Source organism: Fulmarus glacialis, unplaced genomic scaffold (genome assembly GCF_000690835.1).
Source record: "Fulmarus glacialis isolate BGI_N327 unplaced genomic scaffold, ASM69083v1 scaffold8256, whole genome shotgun sequence".
Taxonomy (NCBI): Eukaryota; Metazoa; Chordata; class Aves; order Procellariiformes; family Procellariidae; genus Fulmarus; species Fulmarus glacialis.
In genome coordinates, this window is record NW_009218684.1 from 3,707 (window position 1) to 24,778 (window position 21,072).

General features: G+C 37.6%; 1 protein-coding gene across 1 annotated transcript in view; it reads left to right on the forward strand.

The window, feature by feature from the left end:
• The window catches only part of LOC104078462 (apoptotic protease-activating factor 1-like), a gene marked incomplete at its 5' end in the record, with an annotated part of 10,180 nt that extends 3,153 nt beyond the window's left edge, over nucleotides 1-7,027 (forward strand). The window contains 5 exons of the mRNA XM_009580109.1: nucleotides 1,726-1,845; nucleotides 2,183-2,308; nucleotides 3,077-3,202; nucleotides 3,644-3,790; nucleotides 6,884-7,027. Coding sequence (XP_009578404.1) covers nucleotides 1,726-1,845; nucleotides 2,183-2,308; nucleotides 3,077-3,202; nucleotides 3,644-3,790; nucleotides 6,884-7,027 — 663 coding nt within the window. The remainder of the gene's footprint in view (nucleotides 1-1,725; nucleotides 1,846-2,182; nucleotides 2,309-3,076; nucleotides 3,203-3,643; nucleotides 3,791-6,883) is intronic.
• Nucleotides 7,028-21,072: the final 14,045 nt, after the last annotated feature.

Here is a 21,072-nt window from a genome sequence, read left to right on the forward strand (position 1 = left end):
GCATTGTCGATTTACCTCTGATTGTCAGACTCTCATTTCAAGCACTCATGATTCAGTTATACAGGTTTGGAAGATACTTAAAAAGATTATGTTGTAACTTACAATGTGAACTCAGTAAATTACTACTGTATTCTGTATTGCTCCATCTCGGGGCAAGGGACTGTAGAAACTGGAGCCTCTGTTTATACCTTATGTGATAATGAATATTACACAATTTCTATTTTTAATACTGTGGTTCATAGAAAGGCACCAATTCCTTTAAGATGGGTGAAAGGAACATTAATTTTCAAACAAGATAACTCAACATTTCTTCACGTAAGTAAAGGGTTTGGGATGCGACCCAGAACTGGCTATATACGGTAGGTCTGTCAGTGGGCTTGCTTACACTGTCTGAAGGAATGAGGTAAAAAGACCTGTCTCTGAGCGGGCTGGTGTGTCCACCTAGCGCAGTACAGTGCTGAATACAGATACTAGCTAGAAATAGAATGGCTGCACTAGTGTAGTCTCAAATTAATAAGCTCTGCCTCTCAGCAAGGTAGATTGGCTCCGGAGAAGCATTCTGGTGTGTCTATATTAACCCTTTAGCTCACCTCAGGGGTGCGATTTTGAAGTGAATATCCTGGTTGTTTATGCTTACTGTGCTTTAGTTTGCACTGCAGAGCAGTTGCAGGCATGCTGACAGGATTCCTAAACTAGAGGACATCCTCCAGCTGCTAATAAGCATTCGGTCCACACAACCAAACTTGAGCTGGTTTGAAGTAAAACCTCCAAAACACATGTGGGTGCTAGTCCTCAGCACTTTTGCTCACCGAATCTGTTCCAACTTCAGTGTTCTACCTACTTGCTGGTATACACGTAACCTATGCTACATCGTACTTTGGTGTTTGTTTTGCTCTAACTCTGCATTGAACTTGTGGGTCTGAAGCTAGCCTGAGCGCCATCACTGTGGTCAATTAAGCAGTACAGACAGCTCACTAGTTTATCGGCTTTTGGATCCTTCTTTCAGATCTACCGTGGGTACTTTTTCTTCTGGGTCCTCAGCTCCCTCTAGCGGATAGTGCCTCAGTTAAGCCTCCAGGATTGTCATCTAAACACCTCTGCTTTCTGTTTGTTCTTTGATGCCGAAAAGCTATTAGTTTGAAAACTATTAAATCATTGTCGTTTAAATTGATGATTAGTAGCTTCTGTAAAATAAAATTACATTTCTTCAGTTTTCAGTGAATAATTGAATTAAAAATAGAAGTGTTATTTTGTTATAAAAATGCAAACAAAAATGGCATTTCATTAAAAATACACTTTAAAAATATAAAAGAAAGTTAATTTAAGCATGGAAAATACGAGGTCTGCCAGATGACGGAAGTCTATTTGTTGCAATAATCAACGATTTAAAACCCAAAACTTCTGGGGTGCCTAGAAAATTACTGTTTTGCTTTTTCTTTTTAAATTACCAGTGAATTTTAAGCATCAAATTCACTTTGAAAATCAGATTATGTATGTATTATAGGGAACTCTCTCATAGGTTGACTATTAAATACTATGGCATCCTCAATCTTCAGCATCTCTATTATGGATATCTTCAATAGCTAACCTTTTAGTTAGTTGCCACCTCCATAAGAACTTTTTATTATTCCTGTGACTTAAAAATTAATCAGTTAGTTCATTATTCTTAACTTATGTTTGCCATTAAAATTTTTTTTTTTAAATGTATTCCATCTTTGTGATTAGGTATGGAATTGGCAGTTGAGCGAATGTGTGTTTCTAAGAGGGCACAAGGAAGCAATCAAGGATTTTAGACTTCTGGAAAATTCAAAACTTTTTTCTTGGTCATTTGATGGAACCGTTAAGGTAAATAAAAGGCTGTGTATTGACAAATTGCATAAAATACATTTCACTGTCTTTTCCAACATTTAGTATTTCCTGCACTTTGTGTTGACGCACATTTTATTGAATTCATCCTAAAGTGTAAGCTGACTTTTAAGACACAATTTTGCATTTTCTATTTCTAGTAAGATTTACACTCTTGTTGTATTTTAACTATACCAGTAAGTATAGCAAAATGTTGGCTATATTAGAACCATGTAGCTGAGTTTTATCTCGTATATATCTTGTCGTATAAAATGCAGGTTTTTTAACCTTTTTACAGTGTTACAAAAGTAACCTGTTTTTCCTGTATATTTGGTAGGTTTGGAATATCACTACTGGAAACACAGAAAAAGATTTTGCTTGCCATGGAGGTGCTGTTCTTTCCTGTGCTATTTCACCTGATGGTAGTAAATTTTCATCTACTTCTGCTGACAAAACTGCAAAGGTTGGTTGCTTTCTGTACAAAGATAAAAATGATGCTTTATTTGTCCTGAAGTGTATGCTATATTTTTTATTACGAGGTAACTAGTGATATTTAAGTTATCCTGTTTTATTTCTAGTATTAAATTTCCTGTACCTGTGAACATGTTTCTAAAGCTGTTACAGTAATTCACAATTGATCTTGGATATAACTTGAGGCTGTCCTGGTGACTTCTGTAAAAATAAAATGCACAAGTTTCTGCAGAACACTTTGTTTAGTTCTCTATATTGGTTTGTTAATAGCCTAACATTCTTAATTTGGAAACCTAAGTTAAGAAAAATTTCTGGAAGTTCCAATGAAAGTGCTGTCCATAATTTCTGGTATTCCTGTTCAGAAGCAAGGTGCAAAAAGAGGTGAACTGTTTAATATTGTGAGGTTGCCCCATTAGATATTTAAAGTGTCCCATTAGATTTTTAAAATACAGCTTTAACTTGATTGATGAACTCTTTTTCTATGAACAGCTTTAAACTTTCTTTTAAATGAATCAGTTCCATTAAGGAGTATATTCCAAGGAAAAAAATGTACTTGCAGTTGGTTCAGTAATTTGTAGCAAATGCGTTCTTGTTCAGATAAGAAAAACAGAATACAGTATAATACATACATAAATGCAAACACATATATGCATATATACAAAAAGTCTTAGTACTTTTGAATACTAGTGCCTTTTTAGAAAGAAGTCATAATTGTTTTTGAACTTACCTTTTTCCCTCTTCTGTAACGTTTTCCATTTAGATATGGAGCTTTGAAAGTTCATCTGTTCTTCATGAGCTGACAGGTCATGAAGCCTGTGTGCGGTGCTGTACTTTCTCTCCTAATAACAAATTGTTGGCCACTGGAGATGACAAAGGAGAAATAAGGGTACTGTTTTAACCTTGCTGTTTATTTTATAATTCAATTGATAGTCAGTTCACAGACAGAGAGTTCTCAGAGTTTGTGTTCTGCATGTCTAATTCGTTAGCATTGTGGTGAACATCAGGGAGTTGAAAATAGCAAAGTTTGCCACGTGAGACAGTAGTTTGTAACCAAATTGATAGATTTATGTTCCATGAATGCTGAGGAACTGATTCACATGATTTACTAATAATTCTACTGTGAATTGCACATGTGATTAAATCCTCCATATATGATACAGTTCCAAGAGGAGAATTCATTTTTTGGATTATTCTGTCACTTTGAGTAGAATGCTTATTTACAAGGGTTTTTTTTCTGTAATACAGAAAAATACCTTTCAGCTTTCCTTATAGGAGATTTTTTCCCCCATTAAGTTTACTTATATACAGAATCTTCTCTCTCTTTTAGATTTGGGACATTTTAACAGGTGCATTACTTCACTTCTGCTCCCCAGTTACTGTGGACGAAGGAGAGCCAACACATGGTGGTTGGGTAACAGACCTCTCATTTTCTCCTGACAGTAAAATGCTTGTGTCATCTGGAGGCTATCTTAAGGTAAGCCTTGAAATAATAAAATATCTTAACATACCTAATTAAATGGCAATACTCTGATAATTCTAAAGGAAAATGCAGACTAATTCAAAGAAACAAACCTGAAACATTTTACTTAACACCAAGCTGCTCCATTTTCATGCCTGTCTAGTACTTTTCACTTCTTTTCTTCTCAAATCTGAAAGCCCCCTGAAAAGGTCTCTTAAGAATTCAGACTTTAGACTTGGAGTTTGTTTTTAAAGTCCATATATTCCGTTTTTATTAGCTTCAGATTTTTATTAGCAATGTCCTTCATTAACATCTTTAATATTAAAGATCCCAGTGATTTTTGTCTGCCTTAATATCCACTCAATTTCAGCAGCAATTGTGTTCTTTATAATGAGCAGAAAAATGCTCTATGTTAGGCTTTTATTTTTTTTAAAGATACTGAGTTTTAAATTTTTGCATGAATAGAAATTCAGAAGGAATGGCAAGTGATAATTTTCTGCCTTGAAAAACATTCTATAAGTAATCTTTGGAAGAGGGCATGTTGAAACTGAGGAAATCAGTCTTTTCATCAGTCTTTCATTGGTTCAGACATCTACTGGGCATATGTTTTTGGGAGGGGGAAGAGGTGGTCTTTCTTTCAGTCTGTGAATTGGTTCTTCATAATTGTAAATTTCTCATGAGTGAGTTTTTGTTTTTTTGTTTTCCTCATGCGATAGCTAATACCTGTTAGTAGAAACTGTGTGTGTATGTGAAATGACAGGTTGTGGAGTTCTCATCTCTCAGAGTGCTGGAGGTTAGTTGATTGTTGGTCAGTGTTTAGCTGTTGGACATGCTACCAGACTAATTCTTTGAAGTCAGTTAGTAACCAGTTAACAAAGACCATTGAATTTTCTAATTTAGCATTGAAAATATCTTCTGACGTTCATTTCATATTAAAGAACAAGACATGCATCCTGTTTCTAGCTTCCTTCCCATTTTGTCTTGTGGTTACACAGTATGGTGTTGTGATGCTTCTTAGAGTCATAGAATGGTTTAGGATGTTAGGGACTTCTGGAACTCATCTAGTCCAGCCCCTTGCTAGAAGTAGTTTGCAGAGTTAGGTGAAGTTGCTTAGGGCCTTGCCCCATCAGGTTTTGTCCCCCACTCCAACAGGGGTGCCTCTAGGCCCTGAGAGGAGAGTCTGACTCTGTCATCTGTAACCCTCTTTTTGGTAGTTGAAGGCAGAAGTTAGCCACCTTCTCTTCAGGCTAAACAAATTCAGTGCTCTGTCTCTCCTCTATGGCATCTGTTCTAGGTGTCCAGCCATCTCAATGACCATGTGCTGGACTTGCTCCAGTTTGTCAGTGTCTTTCTTGTACAAGGGTGGGGCTCAACACACAGTGACTGAACTGCTGACCTACTTTTTGAATCTAGCAGTCCACCCAGTTTGTCACCTACCTTGTATTCCACCCATCCAGTCTTTACCTCTCCAGTTTGACTATAGGGACACTACGGGAGACCATGTTGAAGGCTTGGCTAAAGTCAAGGTTAATCACATCCACTGCTCTTGCCATGCTGTTTGCAGAGCCACCATTATTGTCAATAGAAGTCAATTGGGTGGTTCAGCATGATTTACCTTTGGTAAATCTGTGCTAGTTGTTCATGGTCACCTTCTTACGCTTAACATGACTTGAAATGGCTTCCAGAAAACTTGTTCCATAATAATCCCAGACACCGGAGTGAAGATTACTGGCCTGTAGTTCCCGGCATCTTCTTTGCCCCTTGTGAAAATGGGTGTGGCATTTTCCTTTTTCCAGTTATTGGGACCAGATTCAATCACCATGTCTTCTCAAAGTATTGTATTTCTACTTTTCTTTCAAGATCTACAGATGGATGTGTATGATGTACATGGAAGCACACACACACGCACCCTTTTTGCAGGGAGATACTAGTCAGTGAAAGTCTAAAACATTTCAGAAGTTTGGACCTCTAAAAACTGGACTGAGTTGGATTGTAGAGTTACATGGAAGATACCTTTAAACCAATGAGTCATCTTATTCATAGATGAGGTGCATCCAGCTATGTGCTGTTGAACTTGCTGTGTGAGTGGTACCCACTGGTACCCCAGCACCCCATACCAGTGGTGGATCATTTATCCACCAACAAAGGTTCAAGAGCTAATTAAGATCCCTTTTTTCCTTCCCCCCCCCGCCCCGGATCTCCATCAAATAACAGACATTTTAGGAAAGGTGTTTTTAATCAGAACATTATAGTTGTGTAGTTGCAAATCTGTATTATGCACACAACTGTAATGTTACATATTTCATGAGATGAGTAAGCTAAAAAGTAGTAATACCACCTGCTTTTATAGATGATCAAAGCTGAAAGTAATCTGTTTCGATATTTTGCTACTGCATTCAAATGTTGCAAGAATAGAGCATAGACTTCTTATTGGAACAATCAAGTAACAGCTTTGTGCTGGGTTGCATTTGGTTCAATTTTGCATTGGTCTACAGTTTTTCTGAGAAATGTGAAATTTCAGTCTACAGTAATGGAGTAAACTGATGGTCAAAGGTTTCTTTGTATCTTTGTTATTAGTGCTTACTGTGTATTCTAAAAACAAAAACAAAACCAAAGTTCTAACTTCACTGAAAAAAAATCTGTCCTGCTAACACAACTGCAAATGGTTTCAACGGTGTACATGATTGATCCTCTTGTGAGTCCTAAGTTTTTAAATCCAGCTATGGTTTCAATTATATTGTCTGGCAATGTGTTTCATGTATACATTTGGTTATATAAAAATACATAATCTTTTAAATTTTGGACATGTTACAGTTAACGTCTATTCATTGCATGTGGTAGGATAAGGAGCAGTACCTGAATTTATTATTTTGTATGCTTTCCTGAAATTGAACAGCTTCAGTCTTTTTGAAGTTTCTTTTCATCTGAAAGTCTTGTATCTCTAGTAACTGGTCCTAAACATTTTCTACTTAAGATTGCTTGTATTTTTATTTTTAATTCTACCTCTTTGGGGAAAACTGTCAACTGGGCTTGCCATGCTAAACCTGTTCATAGAATTTATTCTAAGCTTCCATCAACTAACTGAAAGTGTGTTGTTATTTTTTATAGTGGTGGAATGTAACTACTGGAGAATCCTTACAAACCTTCTACACAAACGGAACAAACCTCAAGTCAATACACGTATCCCCTAATTTCAAAGTGTATGTGACTGTTGATAATCTTGGTATTCTTTATGTATTACAGAAGTTGTGATTAATGTGCTGAACACTGCAAAGATAATTCATTTTTTTGAGCTGGAAACAAAATTTTGCTAGATGTTTGACACTCATTAAGCTGTGAATTATATTTCATTGTTGTATTCATGATGTTTTCATGTGTATTTATGTACATTTATGCATGTTTTTGCAAATGAACTTGCATTTAATTTTGTTTTTAATAAGAGTTATTACAATCCTTAAGTCTTGATTTGCATCTTAAGTATGTTGCTTCCAATTTTGTAAGGAAATTATATTAAGATCTATTCAAATTAGTTGAAATTAATATTAATAGCAGTGAAGAAATAATAGGAATATAATATTTTGAAATTGTATTTTGTGCTAAGGGTGATGGCTAAATGCTCTCTAGCCATGAACACAACTGTGCAAGATGCAAAAATTTTTTGTTTTTGCTTTGATGCGAAGATTTTCATTTAGTACAGAATGGAAAGAATCAGGGACATCGTTTGAAAAATGAAACTAGCTATCTTGGTGCTTGATGTTCAAAACAAACCAAGTAGCTTTCAGTTTACAGCAGCAATGCTTCCTGCTTCCAGTAAGAACCTTCCCGCTTCTAACCTTGTGGAGATGAAGTGCGTAAGTAATACATATGAGCTATTCTTGTTAAGGGGAACATCCTGAGTCTTGTTTTCTCAAGGCAAGAACTGAAAGGATATTGCAATTGAAGTGGAAGAGATTGTGCCACATTTCCAGTCAAAGGATGAGTAGAGCTAACCAGCTAAACTGAGAATGGAAATAGTTTAAAAGCTGTATGTTGGAAAATATAAGAAGGTGTGAATTTTAGTTATTTTTCCTTTTGGAATTAACATTCAGTTTATACTATGGAGACATTTTATTGTCATCAGCTTTGTTTACATGGGATTCTATGCACAGGGATCCCTTGCCTGGTAATATGTGATTTTCTGTTTGGTTTTGGGGGTTTTTTACAATATATTTATAGATTCAATATAAGGTTGAAAAATTTTGATGTTTTGTACTAATTATACTTGACATATCTTTTGTGAATAATTAGATAACAATTTTTCTTAGGTACCTAATCAGTCTTGTTCTAGTAAATTGCCTCTCAACTGCTATGAGTAACTGCACGAGCCATTAGTATCATGGTTTTCATATTTTTGTAGTTGGCAGTAGAACACTCCATCTAAGTACTTAATTGTAAGAAGTACATTAGCAAGTGTCTCAACTGATACTGAATAATGAAATCTCACTTTTAGTATTTTTTGTGTGCATTTCAGAAGATTTAATGTACATTCTTAGTATTTTCCTGATTTTGACAATCACCAGTTTTTCCTCTTTTTTAACTTGAAATTCCACCATTTCTAAGGTGCTATTGAATACGGGTCAGTATAATCAAAGTACTGCTGGCAGAAATATAAAGAGAAGAAATTCAATAGAAAAAACATGATGTTTTTTGTATTCTAAGTATGTACAGCATTCAATAAAGATAATCCAAGCAATATGGGCCAAAGTTGTAAATGAGTTTAAATTCTTGAGTGGTTGTGGGTTTTTTTACAGGGTAGGAGGGAGGGGGAGTGCTGCCTCTTTTATTGTCTTTTATTGTGGTTTATTTTCTATTCTGGTTTTATTTTTTATTATCTAAACATAATGCTGCTTTACAAACTACATCAAAAATACTTTGACAGGTAAGCAATGGTATTAAATATGAGGATGGAGGAAAAAGTGAACAAAGGGAAACTGAAGTCTTGGAACATGTCCTGCAATGTTCAGGACAGAGTTGCTTCTCCTGTCTAGTTTGTACAGACCTCATCAGTACCCTCCCTGAAGACTGAAGGAGCAGGAAGCTCCTCTCAGCCAGTGTCCCTCTATTGCATAGGCTGTGCTGTCCTTACTGCGCAGGACCATGTTGGTCTGAACTCAGAGACCCAACTGGGTGAAAAGATACAGGATAAATGTTTCACACAAGGAACGAGGGCAGAAAGTTGTCTTTTGTGACAAGGCTAATGAAACTCTGATGATAGGAAAAACTCATCATGGTTTAATGAAGAAAGTGACCTGTGAATGAGTGGTGTTCATAGACAATTCCAATTTTGACGCAAGTAAGAAGCAAGAAGCACAGAAGCTTGAAGAAGTGTGAGATAAATAGTGCATTCTTGAATTATTCTGCAAGAATGACACAACAGCATTATACTTGTTTCTGGAACTGAGGAAGCTGTGCTTCATAGAAGGTGGCGTTAATAGAGTCAGGATGGTTGCACTCATCTGCAAATGGATGGAGTTGCCTGTAAGTCTTTGTAGCTGACGTGGAAGAAGGGAAATAGCGATGAGAAATTCTGAAGAGCCAAAGAATAGATATGATTCACAGGAAGAGGATGACAAAATTTAAATGAAAAATTGTTAAAATAGGTGCCAACCAAGACAGCAACTTCTTTAATTTAAAGTATTTATGAAGGTTAAGGCAGTTTACTGTAATAAAAAATAAAGTCCTGCTGTGTCATCAGATTTAGCTGTTCTCTTTGATGTTAGATGTATTTTAAAGGAAACAAATGAAAGTTTGGCCAGAAGCAATTTTTATGTAGATTGAACATTAGTGCTTCCATTATCTCTTGTAATGCCAGATCAAATTGAATCAGTCTGCATTCAAATTTAACTAATGAGCATTGCCAATTTTATCTAGTTCTTTAACTGAAATTATTATATGCTGTTGTGTAAACAATTTTTAGGTACACTTGCTATTAAAAATGCCTATCAGTTTCTGTAGAAGTTCTGAGTCTCTTCACTTTGGCAATTAGACATACAGCTCCTTCACAAATCTCTTTTTTTCTCTTTATTAACAAGGAATTGTACCTACATGCAATGCAGCTGCTCAAGAGGATGCTTTATATTGCCTTGAATTCTACCATTCCTTTAACTACAGTGTTCCCCTTCCCCCTCTCTTATCTTACACAGTTGTTTGAAATGGAACTATGCAGTTATTGCCTGAGGTTTTTCCATGTAAAGGTTTATAGATCTCTTGTAGTGCTGGAGTGTGTGGGTAGAGCTGGAGCTGGTAACCTGTTGCCAGTAGAGGAACATCCTCCACCCCAAAATTATTCTGCCTCCCCTAAAAATGATGCAGTTAAACTCCCTGTTACAGAATGCTGTGCAAATTGCTGATTTTTTTCCCAATTTTTTATTTAGTGAAGTCTCTGTATGGGACCCGGTTCCCCAGGCTGTATCTAGCTAGAACAGAGTGTGTGTCCTCATCTCTGCTCTCCTGAGGTGTTTTATAGAAGCTGATGCCTTTGCAGGTTTCAGGGGAAAGCCAGGCTGAGAAAGCGGTCTGACTCGGGTGATGTCTTCTTGTCCTCCTGGAAGAGAACATTGCAAGGAGGCCACTCTGCCCCATCTTCAAGAAGCCAGTAAATCCAGAATATCAGTAGGTCACAGAGAATTCAGGTATGTTCTTCCAGTTGCTAGCAGAACATGAACCCTTTACCGAGCTGTTCAGTTGCCCTTTCTCCTTCATAGCAAGTACAGATGCCACGGCAATGCCAAGGAGTGCCAAAGTCAGCCCGGTGGCCGAGAGGTGCTTTCAGGTATTTCCCTCTGATAGCACACACTCGGCTCTATTTGTCCACATGTTGCTTTCTTCCTCCTTCTGTCTAATACGAAGACACAAATTTATTTGGGCTCATAGATAGTGTTGATGATGCCCAAGAGCTCTGAGGACTTGGGATGCCTTATTTCTGTTGTGATTTCTGTTGTGAGGAGCAGAAGCCAAATGAACCTTACTGTTTGGAGAACAGGGGGTGTGCCAGCTACTGCGAACAGTGTGATTTTTGTGCTCAATTTCCCTTTGCTCTTTCAAGCTAGGAATGGGACACAATCACTGGCTCTGCCAACGTGCAGTAAGATGTTAAGATGAGACCAGGCTTGTTTGTGGCATGAACTCTGCAGTAGGCTGACCTATATTTTTCAGCACTTCCAAAGCTGCTGTGCAGTCTGCTCTATCCACATCTTTGCGTGTCGGTGGGAGGTTTTTTTTGGGGGGGTGGGGAGAGCTGGGTTTGGAGGAGGATGTTGGGTTTTCTTGGGTTTTGAGTTTTGTTTTTTTTTCCAAATTAACTTACTGCACACCTTTCTTCTAAGGGGGCTTTTTATGAAAAACCTTGCAACTAGATTTAATAGATGCCTAAGCTGGGCTGTTAGGGTGCATCCTAAAAGATCCAGTGAGTATAAGAGCGTAAGATTTTCAGTCTGCATGCGTTACGGACAACTTCAGCACTTCCTGCATCACCTCCTACAGTTACGCTCGCGGGATGTAGCACAACTGTGTGATAGTTGGACTAGTTGAACTATTTAAGTGGCATGCGTGTGTTTATTCAGAAGGATGAGAAAGCTCAAGTATCTTGTAAGTGTTTCAATAGGCAGCTTCTCTCTTGGGGCCTGACTGTTTACAGAACAAATTAGCTTCCTGTGCTTGTTTCCATTTAGCAAACCATACATTGTACGTGTAACAAGTGCTCCAAGAACAGTTAGATTCAAGTCCTTCAGGCTAGAGAGGATTCTTGTTCCATACTCAAGAGGGATCATCTGGGTACTTACACAATTAGGTGCCACAGTTAAGACTCTGTGTGTTTATGTGTGTGGTATTTTTAATTTCTTCTATTTACTTCTTTCAGTTTATTTGTGTCCCTCTCTGATTTTTTTTTTTTTTTAGCTTCGTCCAGTTTCTCTAATAACATATGAACTCAGATGAATTTTGAAAATCATGATTTTTAACATGACTCAAAATGAGGCAAAGACAAATTTACCCAATTCGGCTGTGTAAAAGTAAATATGATGCTATTTAGGTAAAGCATGTGTTATTTCTAATGCATAAATGCACACAAAATATGCTTAATATTTTAAAAAATGGTATTTTACATTACTCGCGTTTCTAAAGCAATAGGCTTTTTTAATTGTTCTTTACTAATTGTATAGCAAATTTCATTGCTATAGATAACCAGTACTTTCTAGCAAATGAGAGCAGGGATTTCCCGTAGTTCTAAAAATCACATTATTTGTCTGTAATATTCTCCAAAGATAGTAATAACTGGTCCATACTCCTCTTCCTCACTAGAGTCAATATTCAGGTTTATGTGTAGTAAGACTTTGTAGCCTCCTGGTTCAAACTCTTACTCCAGTGCTAAGAAATCTTAGTCTTGTTGTTTTGAGAACAAGTTTTCCAGTCCCAGAGACACAATGACAGGGACATTTCTTTCTGCACTTCCCAGTTAGAACCACTAGAATTCACCTTTTAATACTATGATCAGTATTTGCTGTTGTTTATAAACCCCTTGGCAGAAGTAGTGTAGGAAAAAAAAGATTAAGGAAACACTGAAAAATATACTTTTGGTTTAACAGCACTGCAATAATGCATGAGAAGAATCGTGTATTTTTAATACGAGATTTGGAAATGCTTGAAGTTTTGTCTTTTTAATAGTTTTTAGTTTGTGGTGTGGGTGTGGTTTTGTGTGGAGTTTTTTTTGTTCTTTTTAAAATTTTAGTAGAGAATAGATGAACAGTCATAGGCATAGGCCAGTGGAAATCTGTCTCTAAATACAGATCAAACATTTTGCTTTAAAGAATCCAGTCTGAAGCCAATAGTCATGTCTTGATGGTTGAGCACTCAGCAGCTAGACAGTAACGTAAGATATACTTATGCAAGTTGGTAGCTCCTAAATTTTTCAATGTATTTGTGTGACTTCTTACAACGTGCTGTGGACTTTATTTATATTCAGTACAGGATAGCAATTATGCATTTTATATTTCCAGCTGTACAAATGAGATTGAAGGAAATGAGTGGAAGGGGTCTTATCAATATGTGACTTAAACTTCAGAACTGGGAAATGTGAGGAGGAACAGTTTCAAAGACTTTGAACAGATTAAATGTTGGTTAAATTTTACCTTTATTTGAGTATATGTTTAACAATAGCAAGAAAGAAGGTCACCTGAGTGCATCTAAATTTTCAAAGCATTTAAAGAAATATTTTAAACATCTTGCAGATGTTGCGCACTCAATTTCTCAAAGCCAAACAGTTGTGGTTTTGTCCACTCTAAAAATTATAGAGCAGATAGGTGTTTTTTTTTTTTTTTTCCTTTCTACAGTATCAAGGATTCAGCTACTAAATTGCTGTTCTGACTCAGCAGCTGGTTTTTCATAGTCTGGAGCACTGGGTTTGAGGTAGATCTTCTGGGCACACATTCATTCAAAAAGAATGGTAGGTGGCCAAACTGGATCTGTGGAAGAGTAGTTTGTTTTTTCACTGCAGGATTGTAACACTGAATACCTGCCAGAGACAGGTACAATTCAACTGAACTACACATGACCTGGAATTTTCTTCATAGCATATCTTAAGCATTTAAATTTGGTTAAAAGTATATTAAACACAGCAGATGGCAATAAGCTAGAAGTTTACCAATTTGATTGTTTTATCTCCTTTTTCCAGAAATACCTTTGTTCAAAGGGTTAAACTTTTGGTTATGGTACACATGGGAAAAAAAGTCTATTCCTTGAAGTTATGGTCTATTTTTCCTCTTAAACTTCTACTAGCTATGGAGCTCTACACTTCGCAGTTTCTCAAGCTGCTTTACCCATCATTACATCTTGTATTTAGTCTTTAGTTACTACTGTCAACCTGCTTTCAAATGGGGGGTTCCACTGTTCGGGGTTCTAGCACTGATGTTAGGGTAAGATTTGCTGGAGCGAAGTTGTACTTCAATATCCTTTCTTTCATCACAAAGTGTCTCTGTGGAATGGAGCATTTTCTCAGTTTGTGTTCTGGATCTCTCTGGCTTCTTCAGCATGTATTAGTGGAAAAAAAGAATGACCTTTAACAAGCTGTTAGATAAGTGTATTATGCATCATGTTGCTTTTTTTGCTAAGATGTGAATCTAGGAAATTAAGATCACTAGTTCTCTAAATTCTCTAAAAATTATAATCTTTCCTATATTTTTTATTTTTAGTTTGCATACAAATTACATTCTCCTGCTTTTCAAAAATTAAACCACAGTGCCTCCAGCTCATGCAGCTTTTACCTCCATTTTGCATTACTTATTTTGCTCCTTATTTGAGTTCTGTCATGGGTTAGAAATTATTTTAGGGTAATACTATGTATCTGTCCATGTGTTTGTTTTGTTAATCCGGAACCTATCTGGAAAATGACAATTTGATCACAGTGAATACTTTGAAAGTTAGCAGCAAATACAAGAGGTCTTAGCTTTGATATATTCTCCTTTCTCACAAAAGCAAAGTTTGGATGTCTGAATCGGAATGGACAACAATGACAAGTAGTGAGGGGCTTTGAGCTTGGGTGCCTTGTGTTTTGAATGTGTTTTGTGCAGCATTTGAGTTCTCACAAAGTGGTTTTCCAGACTGAAATGACTGTACTATTTTTTGCTATTTTTAGGGTGACTGTCCATTCATGGCTGCTGAGATTCCTTGAAGGGAAAAACTGGAAGTTCCTAAACACAGTGAAAACTTCAAAGCGAAAACAGCTGAATTAGGTATCGTAACCCAAGGACTTGGCCCAAATGGGAGGACTGCAAAAATTCTTCCCCAGAGGAAGTAAAGACAAAATTATAAGTGACTGCAGTCAGAGATCAGTAGCACAGACAATCCAGTAGCAGTGGCATGTTAAAGGTAAAGGTGTAATTATAACAGTGGTGGTTGTACAGTGACTGACAGAAACTACTTTTTTTAACGGTTAAATGCTTTTTGCTTTCCATTTGAAACACAAGTTTTGCTCTTGTGCATTCGTGGACAGGGCTTTTTCTTCCTCTAGGAGGCTATTTTGAATAGGATATTCAAATAATTCTGGCATTTTTCCTTAAGAACTGAGTAGAGTTTGAAAACTGGGTACGTTAATCACCCTTGCCTTTCAGAATTGTTTTTTCCCGACAGATTCTTGTCACGTTAAACAAGTGAAGCCATATAACAAACATTTCGGTAATCAGGCCAACATAAAGTACTCATAAATTATCACCAGGCAGTTCTAAATCTGTCATAAATTCTTACTGACTTGTTCACAGGAATGTTTATGTAATTGAAAGAAAATATAGCGAGGAAGTTAAGTCTCCTTTTTACAAGTTAAATCAACTATAGTGAGATAAAAACCACCCACACACTTGGCTTTGGATCAGCGGAGACAGTCTTGAAAAGTAAACCTTTATGAAATCTTAATTATGAAATCAAATTATGAAAGCAAATTCAAGGTGTAAAAATTAGCAGTTTTCCAGGTGTCACCGATTGCACTCTGCTTGCATATTCCTTTTATAACAGGATATCAGCTCGGTCAGGGAGGTACAGATTTGGAATCATTCCAGCAAAACGATTTTTGGCATAGCTGGGAACATAGATGTCATGTAGGATGTGTTAAAGCTGGGAATCATTGAAAGGGGTCCAAGGAGTCACAGTTCTGCAGATGTGAGGAAAAAAAACCAAACCAAAACCACCAAAAAACCCATGGAATGAGAGGCTATCTTACATGACATCCCTTAAAAAGAGGTGTAGAAGCTGCAGTGAAACACAGATAAATATATTAGGAGATGTTTATGATATTTTAGAGTGCAAATTACAAAGTAAAGTATAATAGCAACTGATAGGGGTTTGTGCACCAATGAGTGAAATATCGACACGCAAAGTAAACAAGAGGTCATTTAGTATTAAACCTATGCAATTAACAAAAAGCAGCTTATTCCATTGATCACAATAACATAGTTGTGAAATACGATGTTGGAAAGACCGAATATTTTGAATATATTAATCACAAGGATAGGAAGTTTATGATCTTAACAGAACAGGGGGCAAGGATGCATTTGTTCAAACTAAAGAATTTTGAATCAGCAAGTACAAACAATAAATAGCCAAAAGCCTGAGATGGATAAGATGAAGCGTCCTTTGAATCACGCCTGGTAAAATTCATCACATCTTGAAAAAATGAGAAATTTTTAAAGGATTGTGAAGCATGACAATTCTGGTGTTTTGAAAGAGGTGACCCAGGCAACTATTGACCTGAAGGCAGTCCTGAGTAAAATAGTAGAATGGCAGATTTAGGGTTATACGGAAAAGTAGAGTCTACTCTGAACATCACAGCATTTTTCTAGGTGTTGCTGATTGTTGTGGTTTTATGAGAGACTGGTTTCATCAGACTTTGCTGACAGATTTCTAATTGTTTTGCCTGTGTGTTTTTTTGTTGTTTGGGTTTTTCTTTTTTAACCCATCTGTGTCAATACATGAACTTTGGATTTCTTTAGGGAATTTGATTTACTGTCACACAGCATTTTGATTTAAAAGAGCTTCTATTCCACAGCACCGGTAGAGAACATATTAGATGGATTAAAATATTGGTCACATTATTTGTATAATGTTATTTAATGTTTTTGTCCATGATCTATAAAACCTTTGATGATGAAGCTGCAGATGATATAAATTGGCTAAAGAGTGAATTGCAAGAATAAGTAGCTATCACAGTATGATGCATGTCTGCTTTCAACATCCAACAGCATGTTTTGTTACCTTAGGACAAAGTGTATCTTTGCCGTACATAGCGGACTTAAGAAAGCCAGTGAGACCATCTTGAAAACGGTGGTGTGGAAATGAAAGCGGATGGTATCATCCATACAAACTCCAAAGTGTCTGCAGTGGTACGTAAACAGGGCCTGTGGGTACATAAAAAAAGACCTATCTTGATGGAGTGAGGAAGTGCTTCATTAATAAGACATCAGCTGGAGTAGTGCATATAGCTCTGGTATTTGTATTTCAGGGACAAAATGGATTCAACCAGAATTTAGAAGAGGACCACAAAAAGTGATCCAAGGGCTGGGCAAAAGTCTTGCAGCGTAAAGTTTGGGTTGAACTGGAGAGAAGGCTGAAAAGTGACTTATTCGTGAGGTGTGGGAGAGAGGCAGGACATTTCAGCCTTGCTGACAAAAGAATAACAAGTTCTACTGGCTGGAAGAAAAAAACACCTTGTAAAATCATGTAAAGCAAGGGAATTAGTTCTTAATTTCTACTTCTTTACGCAAAACTGAGTCCAAACAAACGACTCAGAAAAACATACAGTTTCTACTTAAATGCTTCCAGCTGTTCTGTGTGCTTCAAATGTTATGGATTATTATAAAGCTAAGATCTTTATTCTCTTGCTTTGCATGTCTCACCTAAAAATAGGTACAGAAAGGAACTTAAGAGACCCTCTGACAAAGTTCCTTGTCTCAGGTCTGCATAGTCTATGCTAGGAGAGGGATTGTAATGAAACACTAAGATTCAGGGGTTTTGTTGGTCATCTGTGGATCCGAAGAACTTCATTCTTGTATTGTATAATTTGGCCTTTAAATCTTTTCACCTTCCTTTGAGATTGGCCACTTTAGGACGTGCAGTATTGAACACAGGTGAGCTGTGCCTTCAGGTGCGACAGGTATTCATCTTTTTGTTTTTCCTAGCAATCACTTCAGTTTTCTAGGTGATTCCTGAAGCTTGAAGCATGTATAGCTGAGTGAAATGTAATGGCTGTGATAACCTCCAATCATATACAGCATTCCCAGATACTAGGAGGTTTCAGTAGATTCACTCAATTGCCCTTGATTCTGCCGCCTAGCAATTATCATTATCCAATAATCACAAGCACAAGAATGAAGACTGCACTGCATCCAACATATAGTTAAAATTAGTGTAGTCTATTTCTTTTTTCCTCATGGTGTCACTATAGGATAAAGTTAATGCTCTTTGGGTATTCTCTACACTGGAACATATTTCCACTTCCTCTGTCTCATCCTGAATTTCTGGGTTTTCTAATACTTGTTTAGAAAAGATGATAACAAATATACTGCCTTCAAATCTGGACATGTTCTCTCAATCATTGACCCATCCTTAACATTGTGCGTGAATTTTTCATCTTGTTTTCTAAAAGGATTTAATGTTAGAATAAATTTAGCTTTGGATATAAGGATCTGGAGAATTTGAGCAGTTCTTCTAATGACTTGAAGGTAGGAATTGCCATGTTTAAAAAAATGACAAAAAGGCATGTATCTTACAATTAAGTGAGCTTATGACGTTAAATCTGTGATATATTTTCTATGTGTGAGGAAGAGGTCTATGGCCCTGAGTTTCTATCTAAGCTTCACTTTTTCTTGTGTGATTGTAAAGTGTTTTGAATTCAGCTTTCTTGATTGATACAAAAAGTAGTTTTCTTTTCCAAGCACTTGCTGGCAAGAGTAGAGAGAGAGAATTTTGTTTCGTTTACATACCGACAGCATTTTTGTCTGTCTAGTTGTTGCCATTTTACCCAGACCCACATTCTCAAAGAGATCTAGATGCCCGACTTCCACAGCGAAAGAGTGAAAGATGTGGCACTAGCAAATGCATAGAAATGTTAAGTAGGTCTGAAGAGAAATTTGCTTGTGGTATTGTAGAAGAGTGGGAGCCAGGCATGGAGGTGCCGTTTCCCATTCCTGCATTTGGAGCATATCCTTCCTGAAAGGCAAGGACCATAGGCCGTTTCCCTGATTTCCCTTTTCTGCCTCTTCAGTAGGACAGCGGTGTTTGGGCTGGTTGCATTCAGGATTGTAATGAGGCTGAGTGTGACTGCCTAGTCAGTAGGAAGGAAATCATCCACCAGTTGCACAAAATTTACGTCCTAGTGTGAACTCTGGCTGGAAGTCAATCTTGTACGTTTGTTTCAGTTATCTGAGCTCGTGATCAGCCTCTGTCTAGCTTGGGTTATCAGCTCACAGGTGTGAAAGTTAACTAGAACCAGTGTATTCAAGGGTGGACTTGATAGCAGTATGGTCAGTTTGCTAGTTTAGCAAAGAAGTTGGTTCACCCTAGCAAGTTATAGAGCACTAAACAGTTAGAGAGCTTTTCAGTAGAAGCCTGAGCATCATCCCCCTGTGCTTTCCAGTGAGCTGAAAATCCTGTCAGTATTTCCAGCAAGTTAAGAGTCCTTTTTTCTCCCACTCTCTTCAGCTGGTCTTTTTACATGACATAACAGATATCCCTCTTCTTAGATAAGTGCCCACATCTAAATATTGTCTCTAATCCTTATGCCATGTCTTTCACTTACATGCTTGTCACTGCCACACAGTTCCTCCGTAGAGTCAATTGTTCTTTGGGCTGGTAGTTTGGAGACAGTTAAGTTACTATTTCTAGACTCTTGTCTTGATGACATCTTAGACATCATCCGCCAGTGAAGTGTGAAGTGGGACAGCTGAACAGCACATATTGAAAGAAATCTAGGGCAAAATTAAATGAGAGTTCTGCACATGGCATAAACTGCCTGTTTTAATCTAGAATGGAAGCTATAAACTATTTCACAGTTGGATGTGAAAGTTTATTAGTTGTCTAGCATGCTGCTTTCTTTTCCAAAGGACCAACACAACCTTCTCCACAACCTGCTAATTCTCTTCCCAGTGGTCACCATTTCATGGCCATGCCAGTTTTTGATGCTGAGATGTTGGCTTCGAACTGAAGGCATGTGTAACACTTGAACCAGCCTCTCATAAGCTTACTGGTAGAATACCAGAACCAGGTATGCCAAGTGTCTCCTCTTGCCAGCTGTGAGCAGTAGCTCCTCTGGCTTTTAATAAACACCAGGCCAGGTTGGAGGAGTCACCATGTCCAGTCTGAAATGCAACATCTGCTTTAAGAAAACCTCCACCTCCACAACACAGAATTTCCCTGTTGTTTCCTCAGGAGTTTCTCCAGTCTTTTAAGCCTTCTCCCAGCAGCAGCTTTTTTACCTTGCATATTAGAGACCTCACTACCCAAATAATTCTCAAAATACTTTGTCACCCACACTTACCTCACTTTGATTCCAGTTTCATTATCTTCTCATGTCAAACGCAATCTACTTCCATATCATCTCTCTTCTTTTGCCCGTTCTCCACCCTCCCACTGTAAGGCAGTTGTTGCAAAACCAGGAGTTAATTGCAACATCCAAATGCTCCAGTTTCTTCACATATTCTCCTTGACTGCTTCTGGTTCCCTCTTACCTTGAGTAGAGGTCAAGAATAGCAATTCTCACTTTCTGATCTTTTGGAGGTGTCTGGCTTTTTCCCTACCTTCACTTTTAAGACTGACATTGTCCCCTTACTTCCAGCATACTAGGAACTTTAATAGAAAGCCTCCTTGACCAAAAAAGACTAAAGATCAAGTGGTAACTGTTTTGGGTTAGTGCAGGTTTGTAGAAGGCTCTTTAGATCTGAAGAAAAGAATGCTGAACCACTGTCCCATGCCAGAGGGGACCCCACAGACTTCTCTCCAACTGGCTTACACGTTTCCCTTTAAAATCCCAGGTTTCTGCAAATACCGAAGTGTCTTATGCCTGTTAACTCTTTTCTCTCCTTCCAGTTTCAATTTGTGTCTTCTGTGGGGGCTCCAATCGTTCACTGACTCACTGCATCCCAACATTTTTCTCTTCACGCTCATTCCCTGCCCCACCAGTCTTTCATCTGTCTCATCTTTCACCAGTCTTGCTAGCCATCCTCAGTCTCTTTTACCCCAATTCTCTCTCTCGAACAAGTTTAGCAGCTTACCGTGCCACCTTACCTGCTCGACATCTCTTTGATGAACCTAGATCAAATTCTTCCTGCAAGTTGCCAGTTCTTCCTGTTGTTTCACTCCTTTCCCTCACATCTGCTTAGAGTTGTGCTGCTGCTCCTGTCCCACCCTTTAATTTTAGGGGTCACTCAGCTACATAAGAGGTGCCCCAGTTTTATAGCCTGAAAATCTGGCCACTTTGTACTTTTGGTGCCTGAAGTGAACGTGTTTTAACATAACTCCCTGTGCGAGTCTTTACAGGGTGCGATTAAATATGGGAAATCAAGCAGTTCAGCAGTGCACCGAAGAACCAATTAATTAAAGATTTAAAGTATGAAGCATTTACCATCTGTAAACAAAAGCCGTATTCTAAACCAAAACTGTCTCCACAGCAATGCCTGGGTTGGCGCGGGACAAGATCCAAAGCCCAATGAAATCGGGGGAAGGGGAGGGGAGGACTTTTCACTGATTTCGGTATCCTTTGGATCAGGCCTCTCATGTCCTTT